The 20,537-nt window shown below is 39.6% G+C and overlaps 1 protein-coding gene across 1 annotated transcript in view; it reads right to left on the bottom strand.

The window, feature by feature from the left end:
- Positions 1 to 2,497: 2,497 nt before the first annotated feature.
- The window catches only part of sez6l (seizure related 6 homolog (mouse)-like), a 34,193-nt gene continuing 16,153 nt past the window's right edge, over positions 2,498 to 20,537 (bottom strand). Inside the window, exons 7-13 of the mRNA XM_079289342.1 lie at positions 8,212 to 8,406; positions 6,539 to 6,730; positions 5,676 to 5,870; positions 4,535 to 4,570; positions 4,224 to 4,338; positions 3,161 to 3,266; positions 2,498 to 2,653 (exon numbers count right to left, since the gene is read on the bottom strand). Coding sequence (XP_079145468.1) covers positions 2,624 to 2,653; positions 3,161 to 3,266; positions 4,224 to 4,338; positions 4,535 to 4,570; positions 5,676 to 5,870; positions 6,539 to 6,730; positions 8,212 to 8,406 — 869 coding nt within the window. The 3' untranslated portion in view covers positions 2,498 to 2,623. The remainder of the gene's footprint in view (positions 2,654 to 3,160; positions 3,267 to 4,223; positions 4,339 to 4,534; positions 4,571 to 5,675; positions 5,871 to 6,538; positions 6,731 to 8,211; positions 8,407 to 20,537) is intronic.

Below are 20,537 nucleotides of genomic sequence, written 5' to 3'. Positions count from 1 at the left end.
AGCTTACATTTGTTCACATTTTGGTAAATTTAAAAGTATGATGAAAAAGCAGAGCAGCTGCTGTACAGACAACTATCAGCGGGTTAGTTTGACACTGAAGAGAACTTAAAAACGTGAAGTTCTGGAGTTATAAAGAGCTTTTACAACGACTTCTACCTGGATGATAGAAATGTATTCACGATGGACAGCAGAGTGAATGATACCCTCTGAATATATCTGTCATTTGCAGGTTTTATAAGCTAAACTTGAAACCACGCGGAGCGACTGTCAAACAGAATGAAATGAATGATGCGTCTCCATGATGCATTCATATCTTCCTACACACTGCTGCTCTGCATGCATCGCCTCTGGTGCGAGTCTGACCCATGCTGTTAGCTGCTGGTAACATTAATGATGCAGACATAAATGTAATGTGCGTCTGGCTCTGCGAGTGCCTTTTGGGTTCATTAAATTCTGTTTTCCTCAATGTGCCCAATATCACCGAGCATCTGGTTAAAAGTGCCTCGACAGTTGAGTTCACCGCAGCAGGAGCGCGTTCTTGAACAGAAGGAATCATTAGGACACTAAAACAGGTCTGTGGAGGGGAAGCGCCTCCCGCTCATCAGGGTTCAAGTTGCACAACAGCATTCAGTCCAGAAACTAAAATCCTTTCTTCTCAAACTGGAGGGAAGCCTGACGGCAGCATCTACTCGGTCGATTTAAATCTCTTCTGTTTGAGTTTCTAAACGACAAGAGGATGAACACACGACTCAAACTTTACAAATGATTCAAACATTCATTCAACTTTTATTCAATCAACCAGCTGACGAAAGGGCACAAGATCGATTTGCTTCATTTGGTAAAACACGCTGATCTTCTCTGTGATTTCTGTCTCCAAAACATTTCTAAAGTCTCCTTTAAAAAGAAGTGCATTCTAATTCCAGTAGTGGTGAGTTTCATGGAAGTATCAGATCTTTGGTGAGAAAAATAAGAAACGTTAATCTGAGTAAAGGTTTCTTGTTGAACTTGTTTTATTGGATTACTTTTCTGCAATGAATTGAATAAAATGCAATTTCCTCACGTTTTTGTAGGCGAACATTAATGGAACATTCATATAAAGCATCTTAAATCTTGGAGCCATTAAATATGCATCATGTCCATATCTGAAACTCATAAGAGACTTTGACGGAGAAATAGAAGTTTAAACAAAACAAAAAATACATTTTCTGCATCGATGTTGAACGAGCTGAAGTCAGATGCTCTGCTGACAACAAACTGAAGATAAAGTCTAATTTTCCACATAAAATAAATACGACACCAAAGAATTCACCAGAAGGCCTCGATATTGAGAAAGTCTTTTGTACTTTTTTATTGAAGTTTTACCATTTATTTCGGGAAACTGTTAACATCTGTCTTCTGATAATGAAAATGTACATTTATCAATCTGCATAAAACATCACATATACAGTACATCAAAATAAATACATCATCTGGTGGGTTTGATTGAGCTCAGGTCAGTTACTACAGCTACGCTATTCACATGGCAAACCTCCGATGCCTTTGACTTTTCTTTAGGTCCTGAACCGGTCCGGACCCGGAGACTCTGAGGCCAGTCTACGCCAGTCATCCACCTAACTACATGTGAGAAATAAGACATCAGTGCACCGGCCTAAAGCCATGAAACACCACTCAACTACAGCTAAAGCCAGCGCTGGACGGGGGGGGGGGGGAAACAGAACAGTATTTACTTCCTGTTGTCATCGATGGTGATGGGAGTGTGGATGTAAACAACAACAAAACCAGCTCGTTCATCCCGATACTCTTAAAGTTGTAATCCTTAAGATGTCAGTTCTGTGGTTATTGTTTCATTAATAGACCCGCCACCAATATTAAAACAACAAAATACCAACAAGGATCTTCCCCGTCGACCTTCACCAAAGAAGAACTAACGAGAGGACGCCTCCAACAAACAACCACAGTTATAACCTTCGTATCATTGATGTTAGATGTCCACCAGGGGGCGACTCCTCTGGTTGTATAGAAGTCTATAGAAAATGACTCTACTTCTCTCTTGATTTATTCCCTCAGTAAACATTGTAAACATGAGTTTATGTCTCAATCTCTAGTTTCAAGTCTTCTTCAATACAGCATGATGTTTGATTTCATGAAAATTTTAAGGATTATAACTTTAACTCTTTCTCTCGTTCTGTTCCAGGATTATTCACTAAATCCTAAAAAGTGCTTCAGTCCTTGTACTGTGTCCTGTCCCCTTCTCTCCTTCCCTTTTCTCTCCTCCTTAACTCCTCTTTTTCACACCCAGCATCTCTTTCCTCACCGTGCTTCGATGATCTTCGATGATCTTTGGGTCTTTTTTACCCTCCGTCCTCCATCTCCTCATCATCTACCTCCCTCACTTCCTCTCCCGTTTCCCATCAAGCTTGCCACGTCCAAAAAAGGAGGAGGAGGAGGAGGAGGAGGAGGAGGAGGGGGGGGGGTTTGCCTCTCGTGACAGAAGTGACCGGACATCATCTATTTGTATTTACATCGCCTCCTCCAAACGGGGCGGAGGAGGGAGGAGGGATGAAGAGTTAGGACGGGGGGGACGGGGGGGACGGGGGGGACGGGGGGGACGGGGCGTCCTCTCTCATATCGATACTTCATATTCTCGAGTGTCCTGTCGACAATGAAAAACAACAACAAACAAACCGATTGGTCCACCTCACTCTCAATTAAACACATCGTTAGCAATACATATTTATGTAATGTTTATTCAAAATATTTATAAAAATATATATAATTACAATATACAATATATAATACAAATATAATATATACAGCATATACATTATATATATATACATATTTTAATAAACATTACATGAATGTGTTTTAATGTAATGTTTATTAAAATATTTATGAAAATATATAGAACTAATATATATATAATATGATATATATATTCATAATTAAAGTTTGCGTGTAACACCTCCTTGTGTGTTATGTTGTTATGTTAACATGCGAGCATCAAAATTAGATTTTTTTATTGATTATGATGCTTTTCTACTAACCTAAACACATCTGTTGATAAAGAGACTTTCTTCAAAATAAAAGCATCATCAAAACATACGGGAGTCGTGTGACTGGACAAAGTCCTGTTTGACAGCATTGTGTAATCGCTCACCGCTCCGGTCTCATACAGCGGGTTGTCAAACTCCGTCTCCACGGTGATCTGCCGGTACGGATGAGGGTAGATCAGAGGGAGCCGGAGGTTGGAGAGATACCGGCACCTGAGAACCACACACAGGTCAGAGGGCAGAGGTGTTTCATACTTTGCTGTATATATATATATACTGTGTGTATATATATATATATATACATATATATATATACACATATATATATATATATATATATATATATATATATATATAGCGGAGGATATATATATATTTATATATATATATATATATATATAAATATATATATATATATATATATATATATATATATATATATATATATATATATATATACACACACACACAGTATATAAATGAGAATGATGTATTAAAGTGAACATGAGTTCTGGCTGAAGGTTCATTATAACGTCATCGTGATGTGTTCACATGTCATCTGTAAAATGTAGTTTTGTTGATAAACTAGAATGAATCCAGCAGTTTGAAGATGTTTTCACGTGAATATAAACAGATATTAGAGATGAATTATGATGTTTAACTTCTAACACGAGCTCTAAGAACATTAGTATACTTCATTAAATTAATAATGACTGGATTTGTTTTGATCAATAAAATACAATCCTTTATTTCCTGATCATTTGTGTTTTTATGAAGATAAAAACACAATAAATTACTAAAACAAAGTAAAAGTACAACATTCAGTGTTTTTGATGGTTGACTGACTTCAGAGCGGTGAAATGATTTTTGGGACAGTTTGAAAACTAAACTAGAATCTGGATCCTTGTGGAGCAGCTGCTGTCATCAAACAAAGGGATCTGTATCTGATAAGATGGATCAATGATCACTCATCAGTCCCAGCGGCACAGAGAAGGTGAAGTGAAATCTAAACGTGATATTTGTTCCCTTTCATCTTTTGCTCTGATCCGATCTGTGACTCTGACCCGTGAGTGTTATGACCCGATGCTCCGCTGCTCATCATGTGTGCTGTTCGTTGGGCTTTTCCCCACTTTGCCCTGTGAGTCCATCGTGAGCGGTCAAACATCTCACCGTGTGACGTAGACGTACGCCCCCCCGAGCAGCACGGACAGCAGCAGGACGAGGATGAAGATGGCCAGCGCGACGTTGCCTCCGTCCAGAGTGGAGCCCGCCGTCGCCTCTGCAACTGAGACCACGTTCAAATAAAGAACAAGGTCAACTGAAGGCTCAGCGAAGGTGGATGTGCTACAGGTGAACACGTGAACACAGACACACAGTGAATGAACTCTGCAGGCAGATGTTTGCAGATGCAAGCGGTTCATTCTTTATTTGTTTGTGTGTGCGGTCTTTTCAGCCCACCGACCTACACGGATAACACTCACCTTCCAAAGCATGGTTGCCAAAGCAGTCATGGATGGCTGCAAGACATCATTCTGTCAGTCAGTCATATGAGAATTGACATCACACTTCATGTGCAGTTTCTTTTGGTAACAAGAGCTTTGAAATGACCGTTGGCTGATCCCCTGTGACCCGTCACCACGTCGGTGCAGGTTTCCGGATCTACTCGAGGTCCTGAACATACACGTGTTAGAGGACGTCGTCACCTGGCGACAACTTCTGGTTCTGAAGAGTGAAGCCGATGCTTCACGTTAAAGCTGCATTCTCTCTAGTGGCCACCAGGGGGCGACTCCTCTGGTTGTATAGAAGTCTATAGAAAATGACTCTACTTCTCTCTTGATTTATTCCCTCAGTAAACATTGTAAACATGAGTTTATGTCTCAATCTCTAGTTTCAAGTCTTCTTCAATACAGCATGATGTTCATTTAGTACATTATGGTCCATTTAGAGTCACACAGACCATAAAGCAGGGGATGCTTTAGGGCGGGGCTACTGTGATTGACAGGTCTCTAATAGACCATAAAGCAGGGGATGCTTTAGGGCGGGGCTACTGTGATTGACAGGTCTCTAATAGACCATAAAGCAGGGGATGCTTTAGGGCGGGGCTACTGTGATTGACAGGTCTCTAATAGACCATAAAGCAGGGGATGCTTTAGCCAAACATGAGGCTTTATAACGATTTTGCCCTCGCCATGTTGGATTACAGCTGTCGCCATGTTGTTTTTTTTGGAACTAATGAACGTCAGTGACCATATTTGGACTGAGGAGGAGGGACATAGGTAGAGACCTGTCAATCACAGTGTAGCCCCGCCCCTAAAGCAGCCGCCTGGTTTTACGTCACCTGAAGGCCACCGTAGTCCTCTGACACGGTGGAAAAGAGGAGTAAACGAAGGGAATATTCAGTTGGTTGCAATCTGCATCCTCACCACTAAGATGCACACACTGCTCCTTTAAATGCTGTCACTGGTTGCGGTTGCAAAGCTACGATTTTGGGCGAGGGGGTTCAGCGAGCGGTCATTAGCATGCATAGGAGCCATGATCAATCTGTATCAACAAGCATGGGGGCAGAAAAAGTCTTTGAAGAATGTTGCGTTCATGCATCAATCCAACGGTTAAAAGTCTCACCCCTGCAGAGTGGGAGTGGGCCGCTCCAAAAGGACGGGTTCCCCAGGATGCATTTAATTGCGACCTCTCCGATGACCTCATAGCCTTGGTAACAGACAAAGGTGAGCGACTCGCCCGGCAGGTACAGCCTCTTGGACAGGATCTGGTAGCCGTTGTCCGGGAGGCCGGGGTTGTCGCAGGAAACCGAATCCTCCGCTAGACACAGAAGAAGAAGAAACAGAAGAAGAAGAAGAAGAAAGCTGACTGAGCTGGACTGACAGATATGACAGGCTGTGGCTGAGTTGAAGTGACTCATGGATAATCCCCCCCCCCCCCCATCCCCCTCCTCCTCCTCCTCCTCCAGGTGGCTGAGAGCTGATTGGTACGGTGCATTAGCATCGCATTTGCATATCAAACACTTCACGCAAACATTAATACAACTGAAAACACACACACACACACACACACACACACAAGTCAGTGCCGAGATGAAAACGCAGGAGATGAAGCATCGTCTCTGGCATGTGGAGACGCTGTGATCTGTGTCAGCGGAGGAAAGAGAGAGCGAGAGAGAGAGAGAGAGAGAGAGAGAGAGAAAGAGAGAGAGAGAGAGAGAGAGCGAGAGAGAGAGAGAGAAAGAGAGAGAGGGAGAGACAGAGAGAGAGAGAGCCGGCAAGAAATCACACAAACCCACTCATGTTACATCGCACAGCCACGGGGAGGAAAGAGCCTCTCGTCTTCTGTGAAACTGATGGAAGCTTGTTTTAAATCACAGGGCTGAGAAATTACCGGTCAACAACGAGACCTTTCAGCCAGTAATACCATAACGAGCAGCTTCTCTTCCCCCTGGGGGGCAGAAGACTGTACGGACCACCGGTACTCACAAACACAGTGAGGGAGTCGGGACGTCCACACGGGGGTCCCGGGCTCGCGGCCGTAGCAGGTGATGGTGGCGCCGCCCTGCAGGATGAAGCCGGGGTTGCAGCTGTACCGAATGGTCGTCCCCACCAGGAGTTTGGGGTCGGACAGAGACCTGGTGGCCCGGTCCACGTGGCCCGGATCTGAGCAGTACATGACTGAGAAGAAGAATATGTGGAGAAAACACTCAGACCATCAGCACTTAATATCGTTATAATTAGACAAAAGTAAAATAGCCTCAAACATCACATGAGTTGTTTGACCAGTAGATCTTATTAGCATTGTTATAAATGAGGTCAGGTTTATTTATTAAGGGCTATAATTACATAAATATAACATTCTGCTGGTAAAAAGGACAGAGATCCACTTAAATATTTAAGAAGGTGAAACTTCAGATCAGATATTGTCGTCATCAGGGAATATAAAGGTGTCGAATATGAAACACAAACAATCCTAAATTCAGACTGAAGTGTTCTTAAAGTTTGAAAGTGGAAATAGAAATGATTCCTCTGAGGAGTCTGAATATTCTCAGTGTACTTTATGTAAATCCATTCGGGTGCATTCAGTTCCTCAGAATACATTCCAGACGTGGTTTTCCCTCAAATTTCCAAAATGCCTGAATGGAAGATGGCTGACAAATAATTCATTCTTGACCCACAAAGCTCTGCTGGAGGCGTCCACAGCTCTCCATCAGCTGAGACAGCCTTCAGTTTCTACAGTAACTCTTGAGCTTCTCTGACATAAATACCTTCAAACTTTTCTGTCTGTCATTTAAGTAGGTTACATTCTTCTACCTCTGCACTTCAGAAATCCTTTAAATATACTGTATCTACCGTTTATTCTTATTCTATTCTTTATTCATGCTTCATGTAAAGCGCTTTGTTTTGCCGGTGTGTCTGAAATGCACTTCTGTCCTTAAAGGTTTTATGTGCTGAAGGGACGACGAAGGAAAGGCAACATGTTCTTAAAGTGGAACTAAATGCAACTTTAGGCTCCGCCCACAGTAATATCTTTCAGTTTAAAAGCTGTGGTTTTAAAACAAAAACGATCTGCGTCCAAAATGTTTGAATTTTCAAACTCAACTGGGCTGCAGGTCTGATTCCATCTCACACATCAGACCTGCTTTAACACAAACACTTGCACATCAAAGTGGATCGATTACGGGTCAATAGATGAGGTCACACGTCTCTGACTGCTTTGCTCGGTTTCGTCGTCTGTTTTCACTCGTAGCTCTTTGTCGTACTGGAGAGCTTCATGCTTTTGATTGTTTAGTTTCTTTGTGAACTTCAGAATAGTTCAGAATAAAACCAGCGTTGATAAGAAGAGGAGTCCTCTGTTCTGTGGCCCTCCTCAAAGCCGTAAACCTTCAGACGTCCGCTACGTGGGGCTGATGACGCCGCTCAACTCGCCGCTCTGTTCAATAACATAATGAGTCGATCAATAATCAACGCTGCTGTTTTGGAATCAGGGAAGGTTCAGAAAGCTTGTTGGACTTTAATTCAGAGCTGTTCACAGTTCAGCGTGTCTCTGAAGTCTGAATGGTCGCGTTGATGTAGATACTAGAGGTGAACACCAGCTGCAAGGATTCCTTCAAACAATAACAGGTACATGCACACGGACGTATGACGAGAGAACTGACTCTTTTCACAGAACGGCGGCTGGGAGCTCCAGGAGAGGTCCGGCTGACAGGTGAGGGTCTCCCGTCCCACCAGGTCGTATCCGGGGTCGCACTGGTAGGTGATGCGAGCCCCGCGCACCAGCGCGATGTGGGACGTGGTCTTCCAGCCGTTCTGGATCTCGGGCAGGTCTGGACAGGAGTCGTTTCGGGACACCTCTGAGAAGAGAGAAGACGTCTTTCATTGAAAGGTTGATTAATGGCGGCATTGCTCGTGGTTCAAGTTGAGCTGCGGTGAAGCGTTTCCTACGAAGGGGGTCAAGAAGACAGCGAGACAAACAACGAGACGTCTGAATCAGACGGGACGCCGGCTCGCGCTCCCTCTGTGGAAGAACCCATCGCAGCTCGGATGATTGATGGGAGTTATTGTGCGATCGCTTGAACCGTGTGACAGAATGATGGATTTCGTCTGCGTTGGACAGTCTTCAGATATGACATGTCTCCTCTCCGACGAGGACACTTTGCCTCCGCAAGCTGCCGTTTGGAGTGCGTTTTAATTCTGATGCCCACTGAAGCCGCCCTCAATAGAACGATGACGAGCTGTCAGAACGATTCTCTTGGTAATTAAATGCTTGAAAAAAAACATCTTAACTCAAGGGCCAGGAAGTGGCTTTCATCCACATCTCAGTCTTCATCTGTAATCACATGACACACTGAGGTAATGCAGACCATGAGATGATGAAAGCTAGAAGGATTCACTTTAACGCTCAAGTTTTTGTACATTTTTAAAAATGTTTTCTAGTTTGTCTTGTTGTGAAGGAATCTCAACACGTTTATAGTTGTGGATGTAGCTGTCTGTACATTGCATACATATCCTGCCAAGAAACAATCATTCCTTCATTCATGCTTTCTGCACATTTGCTGCTCTGTGGATTCTAATGTCTCGAGTGTGTAACGAGCTCCAACAAAAGCAAGAACAAAAAAACAAAACCACCTCCAGTATCCACTCACGCCGAGAAGAAATAATACAGAACATTAATGTTATTTATGCCATTTAAAAACAGAAAATATCATTACGGAGCCTTGAGAGAGAGAAATAAGTGTTGGGACTGTGTGTGTGTGTGTGTGTGTGTGTGTGTGTGTGTGTGTGTGTGTGTGTGTGTGTGTGTGTGTGTGTGTGTGTGTGTGTGTGTGTGTGTGTGTGCGTGCGCATAGCGTACTCTGTATTTGATGATTGGTCAGGCAGCGTACAGTATTGCATTACACTGTACAATATAATAGGCCTGCAGGGAGTTGTAAGTTGAAGTTCCTGGATCAATTATTCATTGTCTATTGACTCGGTTCTCCTCCAGCAGTGTGTGTGGTGATTTATTCGGAGAGCAAACACACATTCCTGCACAATCAAAGAGAGAGCAGCCCACGCGTCCACGCTGCGTGGGCTTGATTGAGTCCTCTGGGGAACGTGTGCGGTCTCACAGTGGACGATGTGTTTGTCTCAGACTGGAGTCAGCGGACCGGAGTCAGCGGACCGGAGTCAGCGGACCGGAGTCAGCGGACCGGAGTCAGCGGACTGGAGTCAGCGGACCGGAGTCAGCGGACTGGAGTCAGCTCATTAGGCTGCTGGTTAGACTCTGGACTCTGCTCTGTGCACAGATCAGACGCATTGTGAGGCGCTGAGGAACAAATGAGACACCTCAGAGGTACATGTTGTACTTTATACTCTACTGTACTACACCTCAGAGCTACATGTTGTACTTTATACTCTACTGTACTACACCTCAGAGCTACATGTTGTACTTTATACTCTACTGTACTACACCTCAGAGCTACATGTTGTACTTTATACTCTACTGTACTACACCTCAGAGCTACATGTTGTACTTTATACTCTACTGTACTACACCTCAGAGCTACATGTTGTACTTTATACTCTACTGTACTACATATCAGAGCTACATGTTGTACTTTATACTCTACTGTACTACATATCAGAGGTACATGTTGTACTTTATACTCTACTGTACTACATCTCAGAGCTACATGTTGTACTTTATACTCTACTGTACTACATCTCAGAGGTACATGTTGTACTTTATACTCTACTGTACTACACCTCAGAGCTACATGTTGTACTTTATACTCTACTGTACTACACCTCAGAGCTACATGTTGTACTTTATACTCTACTGTACTACATATCAGAGCTACATGTTGTACTTTATACTCTACTGTACTACACCTCAGAGCTACATGTTGTACTTTATACTCTACTGTACTACACCTCAGAGCTACATGTTGTACTTTATACTCTACTGTACTACACCTCAGAGCTACATGTTGTACTTTATACTCTACTGTACTACATATCAGAGCTACATGTTGTACTTTATACTCTACTGTACTACATCTCAGAGGTACATGTTGTACTTTATACTCTACTGTACTACATCTCAGAGCTACATGTTGTACTTTATACTCTACTGTACTACATCTCAGAGGTACATGTTGTACTTTATACTCTACTGTACTACACCTCAGAGCTACATGTTGTACTTTATACTCTACTGTACTACACCTCAGAGCTACATGTTGTACTTTATACTCTACTGTACTACATATCAGAGCTACATGTTGTACTTTATACTCTACTGTACTACATCTCAGAGGTACATGTTGTACTTTATACTCTACTGTACTACATCTCAGAGCTACATGTTGTACTTTATACTCTACTGTACTACATCTCAGAGGTACATGTTGTACTTTATACTCTACTGTACTACATCTCAGAGCTACATGTTGTACTTTATACTCTACTGTACTACACCTCAGAGCTACATGTTGTACTTTATACTCTACTGTACTACATATCAGAGCTACATGTTGTACTTTATACTGTACTACACCTCAGAGCTACATGCTGTACTTTATACTCTACTGTACTACATCTCAGAGCTACATGTTGTACTTTATACTCTACTGTACTACATCTCAGAGGTACATGTTGTACTTTATACTCTACTGTACTACATATCAGAGCTACATGTTGTACTTTATACTCTACTGTACTACATATCAGAGCTACATGTTGTACTTTATACTCTACTGTACTACATCTCAGAGGTACATGTTGTACTTTATACTCTACTGTACTACATATCAGAGCTACATGTTGTACTTTATACTCTACTGTACTACATCTCAGAGGTACATGTTGTACTTTATACTCTACTGTACTACATATCAGAGCTACATGTTGTACTTTATACTCTACTGTACTACATCTCAGAGGTACATGTTGTACTTTATACTCTACTGTACTACATCTCAGAGGTACATGTTGTACTTTATACTCTACTGTACTACATATCAGAGCTACATGTTGTACTTTATACTCTACTGTACTACATCTCAGAGCTACATGTTGTACTTTATACTCTACTGTACTACATATCAGAGCTACATGTTGTACTTTATACTGTACTACACCTCAGAGCTACATGCTGTACTTTATACTCTACTGTACTACATCTCAGAGCTACATGTTGTACTTTATACTCTACTGTACTACATCTCAGAGGTACATGTTGTACTTTATACTCTACTGTACTACATCTCAGAGCTACATGTTGTACTTTATACTCTACTGTACTACATATCAGAGCTACATGTTGTACTTTATACTCTACTGTACTACATATCAGAGCTACATGTTGTACTTTATACTCTACTGTACTACATATCAGAGCTACATGTTGTACTTTATACTCTACTGTACTACATCTCAGAGCTACATGTTGTACTTTATACTCTACTGTACTACACCTCAGAGCTACATGTTGTACTTTATACTCTACTGTACTACATCTCAGAGCTACATGTTGTACTTTATACTCAACTGTACTACACCTCAGAGCTACATGTTGTACTTTATACTCTACTGTACTACATCTCAGAGCTACATGTTGTACTTTATACTCAACTGTACTACACCTCAGAGGTACATGTTGTACTTTATACTCTACTGTACTACATCTCAGAGCTACATGTTGTACTTTATACTCTACTGTACTACATCTCAGAGGTACATGTTGTACTTTATACTCTACTGTACTACACCTCAGAGCTACATGTTGTACTTTATACTCTACTGTACTACATATCAGAGCTACATGTTGTACTTTATACTCTACTGTACTACACCTCAGAGCTACATGTTGTACTTTATACTCTACTGTACTACATATCAGAGCTACATGTTGTACTTTATACTGTACTACACCTCAGAGCTACATGTTGTACTTTATACTCTACTGTACTACACCTCAGAGCTACATGTTGTACTTTATACTCTACTGTACTACATATCAGAGCTACATGTTGTACTTTATACTGTACTACACCTCAGAGCTACATGTTGTACTTTATACTCTACTGTACTACACCTCAGAGCTACATGTTGTACTTTATACTCTACTGTACTACATATCAGAGCTACATGTTGTACTTTATACTGTACTACACCTCAGAGCTACATGTTGTACTTTATACTCTACTGTACTACATATCAGAGCTACATGTTGTACTTTATACTGTACTACATCTCAGAGCTACATGCTGTACTTTATACTCTACTGTACTACATCTCAGAACTAGATGTTGTACTTTATACTCTACTGTACTACATCTCAGAGCTACATGTTGTACTTTATACTCTACTGTACTACATCTCAGAGCTACATGTTGTACTTTATACTCTACTGTACTACATCTCAGAGGGATATGTTGTACTTTATACTGTACTGTACTACATCTCAGAGCTACATGTTGTACTTTATACTCTACTGTACTACATATCAGAGCTACATGTTGTACTTTATAGTCTACTCTACTACATCTCAGAGCTACATGTTGTACTTTATACTCTACTGTACTACATCTCAGAGCTACATGTTGTACTTTATACTCTACTGTACTACATCTCAGAGGGACATGTTGTACTTTATACTGTACTGTACTACATCTCAGAGGGATATGTTGTACTTTATACTCTACTGTACTACATCTCAGAGCTACATGTTGTACTTTATACTCTACTGTACTACACCTCAGAGCTACATGTTGTACTTTATACTCTACTGTACTACATATCAGAGCTACATGTTGTACTTTATACTGTACTGTACTACATATCAGAGCTACATGTTGTACTTTATACTGTACTACACCTCAGAGCTACATGTTGTACTTTATACTCTACTGTACTACACCTCAGAGCTACATGTTGTACTTTATACTCTACTGTACTACATATCAGAGCTACATGTTGTACTTTATACTGTACTACACCTCAGAGCTACATGTTGTACTTTATACTCTACTGTACTACATATCAGAACTACATGTTGTACTTTATACTGTACTACATCTCAGAGCTACATGCTGTACTTTATACTCTACTGTACTACATCTCAGAACTAGATGTTGTACTTTATACTCTACTGTACTACATCTCAGAGCTACATGTTGTACTTTATACTCTACTGTACTACATCTCAGAGCTACATGTTGTACTTTATACTCTACTGTACTACATCTCAGAGGGATATGTTGTACTTTATACTGTACTGTACTACATCTCAGAGCTACATGTTGTACTTTATACTCTACTGTACTACATATCAGAGCTACATGTTGTACTTTATAGTCTACTCTACTACATCTCAGAGCTACATGTTGTACTTTATACTCTACTGTACTACATCTCAGAGCTACATGTTGTACTTTATACTCTACTGTACTACATCTCAGAGGGACATGTTGTACTTTATACTCTACTGTACTACATATCAGAGCTACATGTTGTACTTTATACTCTACTGTACTACATATCAGAGCTACATGTTGTACTTTATACTCTACTGTACTACACCTCAGAGGTACATGTTGTACTTTATACTCTACTGCATCTCAGAGCTACATGTTGTACTTTATACTCTACTACATCTCAGAGCTACATGTTGTACTTTATACTCTACTACATCTCAGAGCTACATGTTGTACTTTATACTCTACTGTACTACATATCAGAGCTACATGTTGTACTTTATACTCTACTGTACTACATATCAGAGCTACATGTTGTACTTTATACTCTACTGTACTACATATCAGAGCTACATGTTGTACTTTATACTCTACTGTACTACATATCAGAGCTACATGTTGTACTTTATACTCTACTGTACTACACCTCAGAGGTACATGTTGTACTTTATACTCTACTGCATCTCAGAGCTACATGTTGTACTTTATACTCTACTACATCTCAGAGGGACATGTTGTACTTTATACTCTACTGTACTACACCTCAGAGCTACATGTTGTACTTTATACTCTACTGTACTACATCTCAGAGCTACATGTTGTACTTTATACTCTACTGTACTACACCTCAGAGGTACATGTTGTACTTTATACTCTACTGTACTACACCTCAGAGGTACATGTTGTACTTTATACTCTACTGCATCTCAGAGCTACATGTTGTACTTTATACTCTACTGTACTACACCTCAGAGGTACATGTTGTACTTTATACTCTACTGTACTACATATCAGAGCTACATGTTGTACTTTATACTCTACTGTACTACATATCAGAGCTACATGTTGTACTTTATACTCTACTACATCTCAGAGCTACATGTTGTACTTTATACTCTACTGTACTACACCTCAGAGGTACATGTTGTACTTTATACTCTACTGTACTACATATCAGAGCTACATGTTGTACTTTATACTCTACTACATCTCAGAGCTACATGTTGTACTTTATACTCTACTGTACTACACCTCAGAGGTACATGTTGTACTTTATACTCTACTGTACTACATCACAGAGCTACATGTTGTACTTTATACTCTACTGTACTACATCTCAGAGCTACATGTTGTACTTTATACTCTACTGTACTACATCTCAGAGGGACATGTTGTAGTTTATACTGTACTGTACTACATCTCAGAGGGATATGTTGTACTTTATACTCTACTGTACTACATCTCAGAGCTACATGTTGTACTTTATACTCTACTGTACTACATATCAGAGCTACATGTTGTACTTTATACTCTACTGTACTACATATCAGAGCTACATGTTGTACTTTATACTCTACTGTACTACATATCAGAGCTACATGTTGTACTTTATACTCTACTGTACTACATATCAGAGCTACATGTTGTACTTTATACTCTACTGTACTACACCTCAGAGGTACATGTTGTACTTTATACTCTACTGCATCTCAGAGCTACATGTTGTACTTTATACTCTACTACATCTCAGAGGGACATGTTGTACTTTATACTCTACTGTACTACACCTCAGAGCTACATGTTGTACTTTATACTCTACTGTACTACATCTCAGAGCTACATGTTGTACTTTATACTCTACTGTACTACATCTCAGAGGTACATGTTGTACTTTATACTCTACTGTACTACACCTCAGAGCTACATGTTGTACTTTATACTCTACTGTACTACATATCAGAGCTACATGTTGTACTTTATACTGTACTACACCTCAGAGCTACATGTTGTACTTTATACTCTACTGTACTACATATCAGAGCTACATGTTGTACTTTATACTGTACTACACCTCAGAGCTACATGTTGTACTTTATACTCTACTGTACTACACCTCAGAGCTACATGTTGTACTTTATACTCTACTGTACTACATATCAGAGCTACATGTTGTACTTTATACTGTACTACACCTCAGAGCTACATGTTGTACTTTATACTCTACTTTACTACACCTCAGAGCTACATGTTGTACTTTATACTCTACTGTACTACATATCAGAGCTACATGTTGTACTTTATACTGTACTACACCTCAGAGCTACATGTTGTACTTTATACTCTACTGTACTACATATCAGAGCTACATGTTGTACTTTATACTGTACTACATCTCAGAGCTACATGCTGTACTTTATACTCTACTGTACTACATCTCAGAGCTACATGTTGTACTTTATACTCTACTGTACTACATCTCAGAGCTACATGTTGTACTTTATACTCTACTGTACTACATATCAGAGCTACATGTTGTACTTTATAGTCTACTCTACTACATCTCAGAGCTACATGTTGTACTTTATACTCTACTGTACTACATCTCAGAGCTACATGTTGTACTTTATACTCTACTGTACTACATCTCAGAGGGACATGTTGTACTTTATACTGTACTGTACTACATCTCAGAGGGATATGTTGTACTTTATACTCTACTGTACTACATCTCAGAGCTACATGTTGTACTTTATACTCTACTGTACTACATATCAGAGCTACATGTTGTACTTTATACTCTACTGTACTACATATCAGAGCTACATGTTGTACTTTATACTCTACTGTACTACATATCAGAGCTACATGTTGTACTTTATACTCTACTGTACTACACCTCAGAGGTACATGTTGTACTTTATACTCTACTGCATCTCAGAGCTACATGTTGTACTTTATACTCTACTACATCTCAGAGCTACATGTTGTACTTTATACTCTACTACATCTCAGAGCTACATGTTGTACTTTATACTCTACTGTACTACATATCAGAGCTACATGTTGTACTTTATACTCTACTGTACTACATATCAGAGCTACATGTTGTACTTTATACTCTACTGTACTACATATCAGAGCTACATGTTGTACTTTATACTCTACTGTACTACATATCAGAGCTACATGTTGTACTTTATACTCTACTGTACTACACCTCAGAGGTACATGTTGTACTTTATACTCTACTGCATCTCAGAGCCACATGTTGTACTTTATACTCTACTACATCTCAGAGGGACATGTTGTACTTTATACTCTACTGTACTACACCTCAGAGCTACATGTTGTACTTTATACTCTACTGTACTACATCTCAGAGCTACATGTTGTACTTTATACTCTACTGTACTACACCTCAGAGGTACATGTTGTACTTTATACTCTACTGTACTACACCTCAGAGGTACATGTTGTACTTTATACTCTACTGCATCTCAGAGCTACATGTTGTACTTTATACTCTACTGTACTACACCTCAGAGGTACATGTTGTACTTTATACTCTACTGTACTACATATCAGAGCTACATGTTGTACTTTATACTCTACTGTACTACATATCAGAGCTACATGTTGTACTTTATACTCTACTACATCTCAGAGCTACATGTTGTACTTTATACTCTACTGTACTACACCTCAGAGGTACATGTTGTACTTTATACTCTACTGTACTACATCACAGAGCTACATGTTGTACTTTATACTCTACTACATCTCAGAGCTACATGTTGTACTTTATACTCTACTGTACTACACCTCAGAGGTACATGTTGTACTTTATACTCTACTGTACTACATCTCAGAGCTACATGTTGTACTTTATACTCTACTGTACTACATCTCAGAGCTACATGTTGTACTTTATACTCTACTGTACTACATCTCAGAGCTACATGTTGTACTTTATACTCTACTGTACTACATCTCAGAGCTACATGTTGTACTTTATACTCTACTGTACTACATCTCAGAGCTACATGTTGTACTTTATACTGTACTACATCTCAGAGGTACATGTTGTACTTTATACTCTACTACATCTCAGAGGGACATGTTGTACTTTATACTCTACTACATCTCAGAGCTACATGTTGTACTTTATACTCTACTGTACTACATATCAGAGCTACATGTTGTACTTTATACTCTACTGTACTACATATCAGAGCTACATGTTGTACTTTATACTCTACTACATCTCAGAGCTACATGTTGTACTTTATACTCTACTGTACTACACCTCAGAGGTACATGTTGTACTTTATACTCTACTGTACTACATCACAGAGCTACATGTTGTACTTTATACTCTACTGTACTACATATCAGAGCTACATGTTGTACTTTATACTCTACTGTACTACATATCAGAGCTACATGTTGTACTTTATACTCTACTGTACTACACCTCAGAGGTACATGTTGTACTTTATACTCTACTGTACTACATCTCAGAGCTACATGTTGTACTTTATACTCTACTGTACTACATCTCAGAGCTACATGTTGTACTTTATACTCTACTGTACTACATCTCAGAGGGACATGTTGTACTTTATACTCTACTGTACTACATATCAGAGCTACATGTTGTACTTTATACTCTACTGTACTACATCTCAGAGCTACATGTTGTACTTTATACTCTACTGTACTACATCTCAGAGCTACATGTTGTACTTTATACTCTACTGTACTACATCTCAGAGGGACATGTTGTACTTTATACTCTACTGTACTACACCTCAGAGCTACATGTTGTACTTTATACTCTACTGTACTACATCTCAGAGCTACATGTTGTACTTTATACTCTACTGTACTACACCTCAGAGGTACATGTTGTACTTTATACTCTACTGTACTACACCTCAGAGGTACATGTTGTACTTTATACTCTACTACATCTCAGAGCTACATGTTGTACTTTATACTCTACTGTACTACACCTCAGAGGTACATGTTGTACTTTATACTCTACTGTACTACATATCAGAGCTACATGTTGTACTTTATACTCTACTGTACTACATATCAGAGCTACATGTTGTACTTTATACTCTACTACATCTCAGAGCTACATGTTGTACTTTATACTCTACTGTACTACATCACAGAGCTACATGTTGTACTTTATACTCTACTACATCTCAGAGCTACATGTTGTACTTTATACTCTACTGTACTACACCTCAGAGGTACATGTTGTACTTTATACTCTACTGTACTACATCTCAGAGCTACATGTTGTACTTTATACTCTACTGTACTACATCTCAGAGCTACATGTTGTACTTTATACTCTACTGTACTACATCTCAGAGCTACATGTTGTACTTTATACTCTACTACATCTCAGAGCTACATGTTGTACTTTATACTCTACTGTACTACACCTCAGAGGTACATGTTGTACTTTATACTCTACTGTACTACATCTCAGAGCTACATGTTGTACTTTATACTCTACTGTACTACATCTCAGAGCTACATGTTGTACTTTATACTCTACTGTACTACATCTCAGAGCTACATGTTGTACTTTATACTCTACTGTACTACATCTCAGAGCTACATGTTGTACTTTATACTCTACTGTACTACATCTCAGAGCTACATGTTGTACTTTATACTGTACTACATCTCAGAGGTACATGTTGTACTTTATACTCTACTACATCTCAGAGGGACATGTTGTACTTTATACTCTACTACATCTCAGAGCTACATGTTGTACTTTATACTCTACTGTACTACATATCAGAGCTACATGTTGTACTTTATACTCTACTGTACTACATATCAGAGCTACATGTTGTACTTTATACTCTACTACATCTCAGAGCTACATGTTGTACTTTATACTCTACTGTACTACACCTCAGAGGTACATGTTGTACTTTATACTCTACTGTACTACATCACAGAGCTACATGTTGTACTTTATACTCTACTGTACTACATATCAGAGCTACATGTTGTACTTTATACTCTACTGTACTACATATCAGAGCTACATGTTGTACTTTATACTCTACTGTACTACACCTCAGAGGTACATGTTGTACTTTATACTCTACTGTACTACATCTCAGAGCTACATGTTGTACTTTATACTCTACTGTACTACATCTCAGAGCTACATGTTGTACTTTATACTCTACTGTACTACATCTCAGAGGGACATGTTGTACTTTATACTCTACTGTACTACATATCAGAGCTACATGTTGTACTTTATACTCTACTGTACTACATCTCAGAGCTACATGTTGTACTTTATACTCTACTGTACTACATCTCAGAGCTACATGTTGTACTTTATACTCTACTGTACTACATCTCAGAGGGACATGTTGTACTTTATACTCTACTGTACTACATATCAGAGCTACATGTTGTACTTTATACTCTACTGTACTACATATCAGAGCTACATGTTGTACTTTATACTCTACTGTACTACACCTCAGAGGTACATGTTGTACTTTATACTCTACTACATCTCAGAGGTACATGTTGTACTTTATACTCTACTGTACTACATCTCAGAGCTACATGTTGTACTTTATACTCTACTGTACTACATCTCAGAGCTACATGTTGTACTTTATACTCTACTGTACTACATCTCAGAGCTACATGTTGTACTTTATACTCTACTGTACTACATCTCA

Source organism: Melanostigma gelatinosum, assembly GCF_949748355.1.
Source record: "Melanostigma gelatinosum genome assembly, chromosome: 18".
NCBI classification, from domain to species: Eukaryota; Metazoa; Chordata; class Actinopteri; order Perciformes; family Zoarcidae; genus Melanostigma; species Melanostigma gelatinosum.
This window is presented reverse-complemented; position numbering and strand designations above follow the sequence as displayed.